Below are 13784 nucleotides of genomic sequence, written 5' to 3'. Positions count from 1 at the left end.
TACCAAATTTAACACACCTGCTCCCCATTCAAACTAAGACCTTGTACCACTAATGAGTCACATGACAATGGGGAGGGAAAATGGCTAATTGGGCCCAATTTGGACACTTTCGCTTAGGGATGTACTCACTTTTGTTGCCAGTGGTTTAGACATTAATGGCTGTGTGTTGATTTATTTTGAGGGGACAGCAAATGTACACCGTTATACAAGCTGTACACTCACTATTTTACATTTTAGCAAAGTGCCATTTCTTCAGTATTGTCACATGAAAAGATATAAATATATAGATATAAAAGATATAATAAAATATTTTCAAAAATGTGAGGGGTGTACTCACTTTATATATATTCAAATCTGTGCATATAACAATTGCAGGGTAAGCCCAGAACATTGTGACCAACTAATATATAACGCAAGGCAGTGTCAGATCCCAGCCACTGCCACAAGCATGTGCCCACAGTGTTGTCACTCTATCTGCTGTTGTCATCAGTGTGTGATGATTCGCTCTCAGCCTTATCTCACACAGATTATTCCAGCCCGTTGGACCACATTCTAAGTTCCAGCAGCTAACCCCTTACATACAGAAATTACTACTACCATGCTTTCAGTGGAAATGCAAACCATTTACAGTAATCACTGTAACAAGTCTAACAGTTAAGAATGATCTGTTATTCTGTTATGTACATTTAATTATGGTATTCCAGTATAGATATATATATATATATATATATATATATATATATATATATATATATATATATATATATATATATATGTGCTGCCTCGCAGCTTTAACTGTCTAGCAGTTGTTATTACATGTTATGTTATGCTATGTTATTGGTATCTTCCTTGCACTCCTGCTGTTTCTGGCTAGATGGTTTCTCCCATCCTCCATTTTCCTGCTGTAACTCCCATTTTGTTTAGTTGGTATGAGGAGACTGCAGAGTGTGGAAGCTGTGTAACTTCATTGGAAATTTACTATGGAAAAGTCTCTATGTTTATGCCTTTGCTAACTTGAAGCATAAAGAAGCATTGGAGAACACCTCTGGAGTCTTTATTCATTGAGTAAACTATCTGTTAAAGCCATCATTCAACCTGCTGCACACACTTTCAGACTGGGTCTACAAGAAGGTCACAGGTACAATCGATGCTGAGACAGAACAGTAAATTTCCAGGAATACACAGCTTCAGAGAGTACATTTCCAAGAAGTACTTGAAGTAAATTTCCAGTTGTTTCATCACACAGGTATCTCTGCAGCTTCAGAAAGTAAATTTCCAAGACTCTGCAGCTTCAGAACAGTGAGTACCACACTTGTCTGTGAGTCACCAGAAGCATTACTCTGCATATGAAACCAGCCACCTACTGAATGCTTCATTACTGTTACAGCCTTCTGAGGTGATCCAGTTTGAACTAGTTCCAGCAATAGCTAGCTATTGTATCAAATACCCAGCACCTCAGCCAGCCTGCTTAATAACAGAAGTCACTACTTACAGAGCTGAGCTCTGGCAGATTTCTAACAAGACACCAGAAATACAGTACTTATTATGTCTGACAGAGATCTCACAGAGTTACCTGCATTTAGTCAAGATAAAGCAGACTCCTTACTTCATTCTGCTCGTCCTGTCAGAGCCCCTCATCCATCCTTGAAGGCAAGGGAGGTTTATGAAGCAAGTAAGGAAGAAACATCTAGTAACCTGACTGCATTATGGGAAAAGACTTTAAGTTGTATAACAGCAACTAATGAAACTAGCAACAATTCTGAGCAATTGAACACTGCTCTCTCAAGGGTTAAGAAGGCATTTGAGAATTATAAAAGACTTTCTGAGAAGTACTATTCCCTATTGTCACATTCCAACATAGAGGAAGCTGCATTGGAATTAAAGGACTTTACTTCTAATGACCAGCAGAGGCATAGTACATATCTTGAAGCAAAGGCACAGATAGAAGGTAGATTGGCACAGCTACATGAGACTACATCCTGTAACTCTGCTTCTTCCAGACACTCAGGAAAATCTTCTAGGTCTGCCCGCTCATATCATAAATCTTCTTCTAAGTCTTTGCGGTCCTGCTCTATAAGGTCAATACGAAGTGACCAAATACTCAAAGCTCGCCAAAAGGTTGCAGTAGCCCAGGTTCAAGCCGCCTGCTCTGAAAAAGAAGCAGCCTTCAAGGCTCAGCTAGAAATTCTTCAGAAGAATAGAGAAAAGGAAGTAGCTTTAGCAGAGTTATCTGTCTTGGAACAAGCCCTATTGGAAGAAGAAGGAGCAGCTTGTACCAGCTTAGCTGCTTGTCAAGACCCTGTTGAAAGGACCCTACAGTTTGTCCTAACTCAGAACCACGACAATACAGTCCCACCTACAGTTGGAGATTCTTCTCATAATCATCCATCAAGTGGATCAGAAGGCAATGTTTCGCCAAAGCAAGCTGGTCAACTAGACGCACCTACTAACAGAGACCCTCCACAACTACCGCACTTCACAAAATCAAGTGAATCAACCTACGCATGTCATGTGCCACCACAACCCTATGTGCATAGAGATTACAAGGGCACAGCAGAAGACTACAGAATGAACTCTATACCCCCTTTGATACAGCTCTCTTTGACTTCAAATGCTCAGAGACCTTCAGTCGACAGACCCTTACCTAAATTAAACCCATCTGCAACACCTTTCTCTCTACCTACCAGCCAACATCAGATACCAACCATGGTCCAAGACGGCGCACCATCAGTAGACCCTGTGGCTATAAAAACTGAAAGCACTGACATTGCAGAGTTCAGCAAGTATATGATTCGACGAGAGTTGATTACAACTGGACTGTCTAGATTTGATGACCGCCCAGAGAACTACAGGAGTTGGAGATCTACATTTAAGGCGGTAACCAAGAACTTGGACATTGATCCTCAAGCAGAACTTGACTTACTAATAAAGTGGTTGGGGCTTCAATCTTCAGGACAAGTCAAGAGACTTAAATCTGTCTACATTTATAACTTTAAAGCAGGCCTTGATGCTGCCTGGGAACGTCTAGAACAAGACTATGGGAGCCCCGAAGTCATTGAATCTGCCTTATTCCAGAGACTAAACGACTTTCCTAAAGTCTCTGTTAAGGACAATCATAAGCTTAGAGAGTTAGGTGACCTCCTTCAAGAACTTGAAATTGCTAAGTTAGATCCTAGTTTACCAGGTCTTAGCTATTTAGACACTGCTCAGGGCGTAAATCCTATTGTAGCAAAGTTGCCTAGTTATCTTCAGGGAAAGTGGACTAGTGTAGGATCAAAGTATAAGTATGAGCATCCCTTTTCTTATTTTTCAGAGTTTGTGCGGAAGGTTGCAAGATCTAAGAATGACCCAAGCTTCTTCTATCCAGATACAACCACTATTCCTTTAAGTACTTCAAGGGGTATTGCCACCAACAGTAAATTCAAGGATTTAAGGCATCCTATTGCCGTGGGGAAGACAGCGATAGCATCCAACGTCTTAGCTACAGACATCAAAGCAAGCAATCTTAATCAACAGTGTCCTATTCATAATGCACCACACTCTCTCTCCAAATGTCGTGCATTTAAGGACAAGCCTATTGAAGAACGCAAGTCATTTCTCAAAGAGCATAATATCTGTTTTAAGTGTTGTGCATCCTCCGATCATTTAGCTAGAGACTAAGATCGCCATCAGATGTTCTCTCTGCAACAGTGCTAAACATGTGGACGCTCTTCATTCAGACCTGTTTAAAAGGAAACCCTTATCCGGCAGCAACCCCAAGACTACATCAGATGATGGCGGGGAGAGAACTGAGCAATATGCCGACCCCGTAACCACAAGGTGTACAGAGGTATGTGGAGAAGGGCTTCATAACAAGTCTTGTAGCAAGATATGTCTTGTAAGAGTTTTTCCTGAAGGATGTCCACAAAAATCCATAAAAATGTATGCCAGACTCGATGATCAGAGCAATCGCTCATTGGCCAGTACAGAATTCTTTGACCTATTCAACATTCAAGGAGAGACCTGGTCCTATACCTTGCAGACATGTGCAGGAAAGGTCAATACTTCTGGAAGAAGAGCCCATGGCTTCATAGTTGCATCACCCTCATTTGAGTCACATTGCTAACTACATTCCACTACTTAACAAGGATGTTAAGATTTTGATTCTACTAGGGAGAGACATTCCTAGAGTTCATAAAATAAGAGAGTTATGTAACGGTCCAGATGATGCTCCTCAGGCCCAGAAACTTGATCTTGGATGGGTGATAATAGGAGAAGTCTGTTTAGACCAATCTCACAAGCTCTTGGATGTAGCTTCCTACAAAACTAATGTTACCTGTCAATTGATGAAATGTCCATCGCATTATTATGTGAAGGAAAGACTTGATTTTAAAAACGAAGTTCCATATCAAGCACTCCAAGGTATTAACTGCAAGCTCACTTCTCAAAAGGACTTTGGTGATTCAGTGTACCAGACTACTTGTGATGACAACAAGATTGCCTCTTCAGTCGAAGACAAGGAGTTCATCAAGATTATGGATGAAGAGTTCTTCAAGGACAATTCCAACAGACCCAAGTTTTTAATGCACCAGTCTTCTACAAACTCAGAAGAAGATATCGATTTCCAACTGAAAGGTTCCAGATACTGATCCGGAAATCCGGCCTGAAGCTGTAGCATTGAGTTCCAAGATCTGCTCAAGAAGAAATTTGGAGGATGAAGATGACTCCACAGATATGGGGGATGGAACTGATGAATGGATGCAGGCCAAGACTCTGGTTAAGCCTCCGGACCAGCTGGAACTCAGCGAGGCTGAACTTAAGGAGGAATTCACTCGTATCCTGACTGCAAACAACCCTCATGCCCCCCAGAACATTGTGAGGTACAATTTTAAGGAACGGGCCTACAAACCCATTAACATCGTGGACCAGCTGGCCGTACGCTTCTCCCTGGATGGAAACATGTTAAACGAAGACTCTGATGAAGCGCGGCGACAGATGGCGAAGTTGGGAGTAATTGAAGAGACTCAGACCAACGACTCCACAGAGCCGGGAGACAAAGATACAGATGGGAAGTCTGACGCTCAGGCTAGTGAAGAATGGACAGAAGGTGAGGAAATACCTTTCAGGAACAAGAAGGAGAGAAAACTGACCAACCAGTTCAATTATAGCGAGAGAGCGTCCCAGAGCATTGGCAAGCCCCTGCGGGAGCGAGCTTCTCAGACGGAGCCACCTCCAAGGGCCACCTTCTCCGCCACTGCAGACTAGTGGAGATTCAGCCCACCACACGCTTCACACATGGGCGGAGCATGGGAACGTATGATTGGGATAGCAAGGCGCATACTGGATTCTATGTTGCTTGATGTGAGTTCTTCACGTCCTACCCATGAAGTACTTACTACATTCCTTGCTGAGGTCGCAGCAATAATCAACTCAAGACCGCTGACAGCTGTATCCACAGACCCAGAATGTCCAACTGTTTTAACTCCAGCTGCATTATTGAGCCGGAAAATTGGACAGATCCCAGCGCCAAAGAGCATCTTTGATGAAAAGGACATATTTAAACGTCAATGGAGATACGCTCAATACCTTGCAGATTGTTTCTGGGACAGATGGAGGAGGGAATACCTCACACTTCTTCAAGGACGTAAAAAGTGGCAAACCCAGAAGCCTAACTTAAAGGAAGGGGACCTGGTTCTTCTAAAAGACAAGCAAACTCACCGGATCCAGTGGCCAGTTGGAGTTATTACAAAGGCCATTGCTAGTGATGATGGAAAGGTCCGAAGTGTGGAAGTCAGGATTGTAAAGGACGGGAGCCCAAAAACCTTCCTGAGACCAGTCACTGAGACAGTCCTAATTATGCCTGCTTCCAAAAATTCTGATTCAGTGTTATGTGAAGGAGTCACTTAGATCTCTAGCATAGTTAGCTTAGAGGAGAGGGCTACATAGCATTCTACTGTATGCAATGTTAATTATATGTTTATGGAAAATAATTGTGTAGTGGTATCTCACGATACCAGGCGGGGAGTGTGCTGCCTCGCAGCTTTAACTGTCTAGCAGTTGTTATTACATGTTATGTTATGCTATGTTATTGGTATCTTCCTTGCACCCCTGCTGTTTCTGGCTAGATGGTTTCTCCCATCCTCCATTTTCCTGCTGTAACTCTCATTTTGTTTAGTTGTTATGAGGAGACTGCAGAGTGTGAAAGCTGTGTAACTTCATTGGAAATTTACTATGGAAAAGTCTCTATGTTTATGCCTTTGCTAACTTGAAGCATAAAGAAGCATTGGAGAACACCTCTGGAGTCTTTATTCATTGAGTAAACTATCTGTTAAAGCCATCATTCAACCTGCTGCACACACTTTCAGACTGGGTCTACAAGAAGGTCACAGGTACAATCGATGCTGAGACAGAACAATATATATTTATATATATATATATATATAATTCAAAGGGACAGGAATACTTTAGGTTCTTGATTGGTTCATTAGAGATAAGCATAAGATATTGTTTAATAAAAGACAAATGGTGCAGAAAAATATTTACAGTAAAAGATAAAAAACATACTAAAATAAAGACAATAATACAACAACAAAACAAAAGGGATAAAGAATGACATATACTTAACAAGGCTTAGGGTTTTTTTTGGGTTCTCACAGAGTTCAGTCAATGAAAAATAAAACTGATCCTAGAATTCACTGACCCTCAAGAAAAATTACTCTTGTCAAATGCACTTCCTTTAGCGAGCTATTAAGTTGCAAATGCAACAGATTTTTGTAGAACTTCTAGAGGGTATCACTTCCCTTATCACTTCTGAAGTTTTATACTTCCTCAGCCACTTCTTTAATGTCAATTTTTCTAATAATAATTATATTTCTGGATGACCATATTTTACAGTCAGGCAACCAGTGTTTTAGTATTCAAAATGAAGTCCTAAAATGGTAATCATGAGGCCTCTCCTAAATGTGGATTCCTTAGAAAGAGTAATGTGCCCCATTATCTTGCTGCACCTCATACAATGGGGTGTTTCGTCCTAAACATAGTTTTATTTCATTATACTGTAGTGTAGTTATCCTGGTTGTACAGTCCTTCCAGACCACATTTAGATAACCTTCTGCCCTTCATAGCTGTCTAAATGGAATTAAGGTGTCTATAGGCCAACCTGTTTTCTGGTGGGTCTGTATGAAATGTATCAATTCACTGCTGGCCCTATAGATAAAAGATTTAAAACTTCTTTGGTGAGTGGGTAGGGGTACTATGCACTCAATGCTCATTTACATAGGGGGGCGGGATCTGGGGGCCCCTTGTTGGTTCAGGAAGGGGGTGCTTGTTCGCCCCCCCCTCCACTTTTCCTGACCTGAAAGGCTGCATGGCTGAATAAGGGTCTGTTATGGATTTTTGGGGGGGGGGGGGGGTTCCCCTTAAAATCCGGGCGAGGGACCCCACGTCCCTTTTTTATTTCAATAGCTAGGTGCCAGAAATTGTAACTGTGATTAATTTTAAATGGGATTTGACTCGCTTTTTTTCTTTAAAAATTTAAATTTTTCTGAAACATGTTCTATATATGCTACAGATGTGCAACTTTACAGGCAGAACAAGCGCGCCCCCTGGGCACTATATTTAAAATAAGTTTTCATTTTTATTGTTGCACTTCTTTAAGCATTATTGAAATTACTGCTCCTGAAAAAAGAAAAAGACTATTTTTTTTTTGTTTTAAATTTGTATTGATACATGTCCCCAAGGTCAGTACCCAAACCCCCATACCCCGTTTACAGCCAATTACCTGCATATAAGTAAGGATGATCGAACTTTTGAAAAGTTCGGTTCGACCAGAACACCCGAATGTTCCAAAAGTTCGGTTCGGATTTCAGAACCCCATTGAAATCAATGGGACCCGAACTTCGGTAATCAAAAAGCACCATTTTGAAGTCCTAAAACCCAATAAATGCCCCTAAAAAGTGCCTAGGGTTCTGGGTCATGCCCCATTAACTAATAATCACACAAAAAAAGTTCTTAAAAATTGTCATTTTTGATAAAAAAGCCAATTATTGAAAAAATAAAAAATAAATAAAAAAAAAGAGATTTTTTGATTTTTACTTTGGATTTAGTATCTGGGGGGGGGGGGGGGGGGTCTAAAAGGTGTACATGTGAAGTTTCAGCTCTGTAGCATGTCCAGAACCATGAAAAAAAAAAAAGATAATTTTTCAGTAGAACAGGGATGTGGGTCGGGACCCTCCTTTAACTTTAACACCTATATGATCTTTTTTCTGGTTCTGGACATGCTACAGAGCTGAAACTTCACAGGTACACCTTTTAGACCCACCAGACACAAAATCACACAAAAAAAGTTCTTAAAAATTGTCATTTTTGATAAAAAAGCCAATTATTGAAAAAAAAGAGATTTTTTGATTTTTACTTTGGATTTTGTATCTGGGGGGGTCTAAAAGGTGTGCATGTGAAGTTTCAGCTCTGTAGCATGTCCAGAACCATGAAAAAAAAAGATAATTTTTCAGTAGAACAGGGATGTGGGTTGGGACCCTCCTTTAACTTTAACACCTATATGATCTTTTTTTCTGGTTCTGGACATGCCACAGAGCTGAAACTTCACAGGTACACCTTTTAGACCCCCCAGACACAAAATCACACAAAAAAGTTCTTAAAAATTGTAATTTTTTATAAAAAAAGCAAATTATTGAAAAAATTAAAAAAAAAAAAAAGATTTTTTGATTTTTACTTTGGATTTCAGATCTGGGGGGTCTAAAAAGTGTACATGTGAAGTTTCAGCTCTGTAGCATGTCCAGAACCAGAAAAAAAAAGATCGTTTGTATTAGAAAACTTTCTGACAGGGGGTTTGCTTCGCTCCTGTAACACCTTGCCGGTTTAATAGAAGGCATTTTTTTGGGATCTTTGCAGTCAGGAAAAACATCTGAACTTGTGTATAGTGGTACTGTGCACAAGTTCAGATGTTTTGCCTGCCTCCAAAACCCCCCAAAAAATGCCAGCAAAAACACACCTGGGCATTTTTTTTTTGACGCTAGCGTTTTTTTGGCATTTTTTTGGGTTCTTTTGAGGCAGGCAAAACATCTGAACATGTGTATAGGGGGTATATATACACATATATGTCTGAATATATACCCCTAGACATATATAGGTGTGATAGTAGCAGAAATATATTACTGTAAATGATTTCATTAGCGCAAGCATTTATTTCTGCTACTATCACACCTATATATGTCTAGGGGTATATATTCAGACATATATGTCTATATATACCCCCTATACACATGTTCAGATGTTTTGCCTGCCTCCAAAACCCCCCAAAAAATGCCAGCAAAAACACACCTGGGCATTTTTTTTTGATGCTAGCGTTTTTTTGGCATTTTTTTGGGTTCTTTTGAGGCAGGCAAAACATCTGAACATGTGTATAGGGGGTATATATACACATATATGTCTGAATATATACCCCTAGACATATATAGGTGTGATAGTAGCAGAAATATATTCCTGTAAATGATTTCATTAGCGCAAGCATTTATTTCTGCTACTATCACACCTATATATGTCTAGGGGTATATATTCAGACATATATGTCTATATATACCCCCTATACACATGTTCAGATGTCAGATGTCACCCTGCCATAGCAGTCACTGCCAGTTAACCCTACACTACACTACGGTCCCCTTACACTTAACACTTTCCCTACAGAAACTAAATTTTTGAAGCTAACTTAAGTGTAAAGGAGCACTCTAACTACACTAGATATCCCTTTCCTCACACTAAAAATAGCTAAATGACACTTTTAAAGTAAAATTAACAGAACTGCTTCCATTCTCTTCCATGTCCTGTATAACAATGCTAGGAATATGGCGGGGGCGATCTTATATACTGGGGGGCGCATTCACTAATGATTGGTCTAGGGACCCCCTAGTCACTCCAATCACATTCCTAGCATTCTCCTGCCCCCTCAATTGGCTTTTGCTAATGGTTCTGGTCCAATCACGGGCTTTTAAAGCCCATTTCCTGAAGCATTGCATTTTGGGCGGTTCTGGTTGCCGAATTCCAAACTTTTTGGGCAAAAAGTTCTAAATTCGGCCGAACCTCGAACACCCAATGTTCGGGTCGAACCGATGGTGGACCCGAACCGTTCGATCATCCCTACATATAAGCCTTCAAAATGGGCACTTTGATTTTTCTTGTTCTGCTCCCATAGACTTCAATGGGGTTCACTGTTTCGGTTAGAACTTTACCCCTGTTGGGGATTTCTGCTGCAAACTGAACAGAGGGGTGTTCGGCCCATGTCTACTGGGATGGCAGTAGGTGTTGGGCTTGTGTTGCCCATGGGTTCAGAGGGCACCACATGTCACATACTCCTATGCTCAGGGGTGTCTATCCTATACCTCCTCCTTTTCAGTTCCAACTGTTATACAAACTCTTAGATAAGTTGACACCATTCACACATATTCCTCTAGTTCTTTTGGGTGGGACTATGATGGCCTAGTGGATGTCCCTTTGGATTTATCCAATGCTTCCAGGTACAGTATGTTACTGCTGATTTTCCCACCTGGGCCTCAGTCGCCCAGCTCATGGAAGTCTGGCACTGAAAGAACCCTCAACTTAAAAGTTATTCTCACTTATCCAGAACACACAGGTCATTCTCCAGGATTGATCTGGTGTTTACCAATAATCCACTTATCCAAATGGTGCAAGAGGCTGCTTACCTAGTAGGTGGTATATTGGATCACACTCCCTTGTCAATATTACTACAGTTTCCCTTAGAACTGAGGGAGGAGTTTGGAAATTTGCCTGAGTTGCAGGAGGAGATGGTATCTACTACTGTGGCCCCTTCTCTTACTTCCTTCTGGGAGGAGACTCTGAACAACGCTCAAGTACATGTTGTATGGGATACTTTTAAGGTGGGTCTAAGAGGGGAGTATATCTCAGCTATTAAAGCCGCCTGCACCAAACACAATTCTGTACACCAGGAGTTGCAGAAGGAAGAAAGGCAGTGCAAGCAGAACCATGCCTCCTCTCTATCTGATAACTTGTACACGGCCTTTCTGGATGCCAGATGCAAATTAAGTCTTCATATGACTAATTTAACTCATACTTTGTATAGTAGAAGAGCTGAGTCACTATTTTAGCAGGGTGATAAAAATGGAAAAGTATTAATGATGTTGGATGCAGACCAAAGGACCCAGTCCAATATCTCTTGCATAAAAACAATGGCAAAAGAATAGTCTTTAGACCTGGAGGCTAGAGTGGACTATTTTGTGCCATACTATAGTATTTCCTATGTGCCTACTTTCCTATGATGCAAAAGCCTTGGCAATGATTTTCTCCTCTCTTTCTATCCCCTTTGTTATCAGAGGAGGACAGGGCATATATGAACTTTGGTTTATCTATGGAAGAGATTGACAAGGCTATGAGATCCTTTTCTGCACACAAATTGCTGGGTCTAGATGGCTTCCCTGCCAAATAATATATAGCTCACGGTTAGATCTTGGTCCCTAGAGTTCATTCTCATTCTCTCCTCATATCAATGTCAGGAGCGTCTTGCACTCCAGCTCCTCATTCCAGCATCCTGGTTTTGGCTGTGGCATTCTCCTTGTCTGTCTGTCCACCTGCAAGGTGATTAAGTGGCCAGTCTCTGGGCGGAGACCAAATCTGATTTAGGCCAGCCGAGCCTGCAATCTCATGCTTGTGATAGCGAGTGAAATACATGCAAGCTTTCTGTCTGTCTGTCCTGCTCTGCTGTTTGGACTCTCCTATCTATTGACTATTCTCCTGAACTCGGCTTGCCATTTTACTATGGATTGACCCCAACTATTCAGAATCTTGCCTGCTTTGTACCTGGACTATCAATGAACCATTCTAACTGTCTTCCAACCCCAAGTACCCTTTTGCTTTGCTCAATTCGTGTCTGCCTGGAGATGGTGGCCAGGCACTATAGCATTGTGTATAAGTCCTTGGGGCAGCTGAGTACTGGTAGGCCTGCTTGCCTTATGGGAAAGGGAGTAACTATATGTGAGAAACACAGATGCTAGATATAGTGTCTGACCACCTGCATTAGGAGTAAGTGTGACAAAGCGATCGATAGCTTTATTAAATACAGACCTAAAAATCCTGACAAATATACTTGCTACCTGACTATATAGGATAGTTACATTATTGGTCAACATTGATCAGGCGGGATTCATGCCTCAAAGGTTAACAGATACTAATCTCTGGAGACTCTTATCCAATTCTTCAAATTTTGCATAAGTAGGTACAAGGGCCTTAGTTTCTATAGATATAGAAAATGCTTTTGTATTCCATAAACTGGACATATATGGGCAAGGTACTCCATCGTATGGGCTTTGGGTTGACATTCTTATGCTGGATTAGCTTCCTATACAATCATCCCAAAGCAGCCCTAAAAATAGGACATACACTTTTCAACTTCCGATTTTCCCATTAATAGAGGTACAAGACAAGGATGTCACGTTTTCTGTTTACCCTGGAGACTATAGCTATAGCACTCAGATTGTCCCCTGAGGTGCAAGCACTCACATGGGGGAGGGAGGGGGGGATGCCTTGCAATGTTCCCTGAATATTTACTTATTTTTTGGAATGATCAAGGCCCCTCACTACAGGTGGTTCCCCAAATATTCAATGAATTCACCAGATACTCTTGATTAAAGCAAATTGGGCTAAATCTTTCATTTTATCATTAGACCCTGGAACTAGAGCATCAGCGGACCCTGATCTTGCTCTGAAATGGGTGACTAGACTAACGTATCTAGGGGTGCGAATTGCAGTTAAGGTTACAGACCATGGTGTATGGCCCTGAATTAATCACCTTTGCTTACTATGCTGAAACAGAAAACTACAGCTTTGAAATGTCTACCATTGTCTTTATTAGGGAGGATTAATCTTTTGATAAATGAAGATCTTACTGGTCTTCTTTATTTTCTGAGACATGCCCCCATATAGATACCCTGCTCCTATTTTAAAAAGATCAGTGGATTGTTTAGCCCTTTTATTTCTCTCTCACACTCTCACATTGAACTTAGGGGATTGCAGGAATCTATTGACAAGGCCAGCCTGATGCTACCCGATCTACAAACCCGATTCCAAAAAAGTTGGGACACTGTACAAATTGTGAATAAAAACCGAATGCAATGATGTGGAAGTTTCAAATTTCAATATTTTATTCAGAATACAATATAGATGACATATCAAATGTTTAAATTGAGAAAATGTATCATTTTAAGGGAAAAATTAGTTGATTTTAAATTTCATGGCATCAACACATCTCAAAAAAGTTGGGACAAGGCCATGTTTACCACTGTGTGGCATCCCCTCTTCTTTTTATAACAGTCTGCAAACGTCTGGGGACTGAGAAGACAAGTTGCTCAAGTTTAGGAATAGGAATGTTGTCCCATTCTTGTCTAATACTGGCTTCTAGTTGCTCAACTGTCTTAGGTCTTCTTTGTCGCATCTTCTTCTTTATGATGCGCCAAATGTTTTCTATGAGTGAAAGATCTGGACTGCAGTCTGGCCAGTTCAGTACCCAGACCCCTCTTCTATGCAGCTGTGATGTTGTAATTGATGCAGTATGTGGTCTGGCATTGTCATGTTGGAAAATGCAAGGTCTTCCCTGAAAGAGACTACGTCTGGATGAAAGAATACTGTATGTTGTTCTAGAACTTGGATATACCTTTCAGAATTGATGGTGCCTTTCCAGATCTGTAAGCTGCCCATGCCACACGCACTCATGCAACCCAATACCATCAGAGATGCAGGCTTCTGAACTGAGCGCTGAT

The 13784-nt window shown here is 41.0% G+C and overlaps 1 protein-coding gene across 1 annotated transcript; it reads left to right on the top strand.

Moving 5' to 3' along the window:
* Positions 1-1545: 1545 nt before the first annotated feature.
* Positions 1546-11120, top strand: LOC309560545 (uncharacterized protein; the record flags this gene model as incomplete). The annotated part of the gene is made up of 3 exons (XM_082264174.1): positions 1546-2318; positions 10449-10511; positions 10619-11120. The coding sequence occupies 3 exons, from the start codon at positions 1546-1548 to the stop codon at positions 11118-11120; spliced, it is 1338 nt and encodes a 445-aa protein (XP_082120300.1).
* Between the last annotated feature and the right edge of the window lie 2664 nt (positions 11121-13784).

This window comes from Pelophylax lessonae (genome assembly GCF_965119305.1).
Source record: "Pelophylax lessonae genome assembly, chromosome: 7".
Taxonomy (NCBI): domain Eukaryota; kingdom Metazoa; phylum Chordata; class Amphibia; order Anura; family Ranidae; genus Pelophylax; species Pelophylax lessonae.
This window is presented reverse-complemented; position numbering and strand designations above follow the sequence as displayed.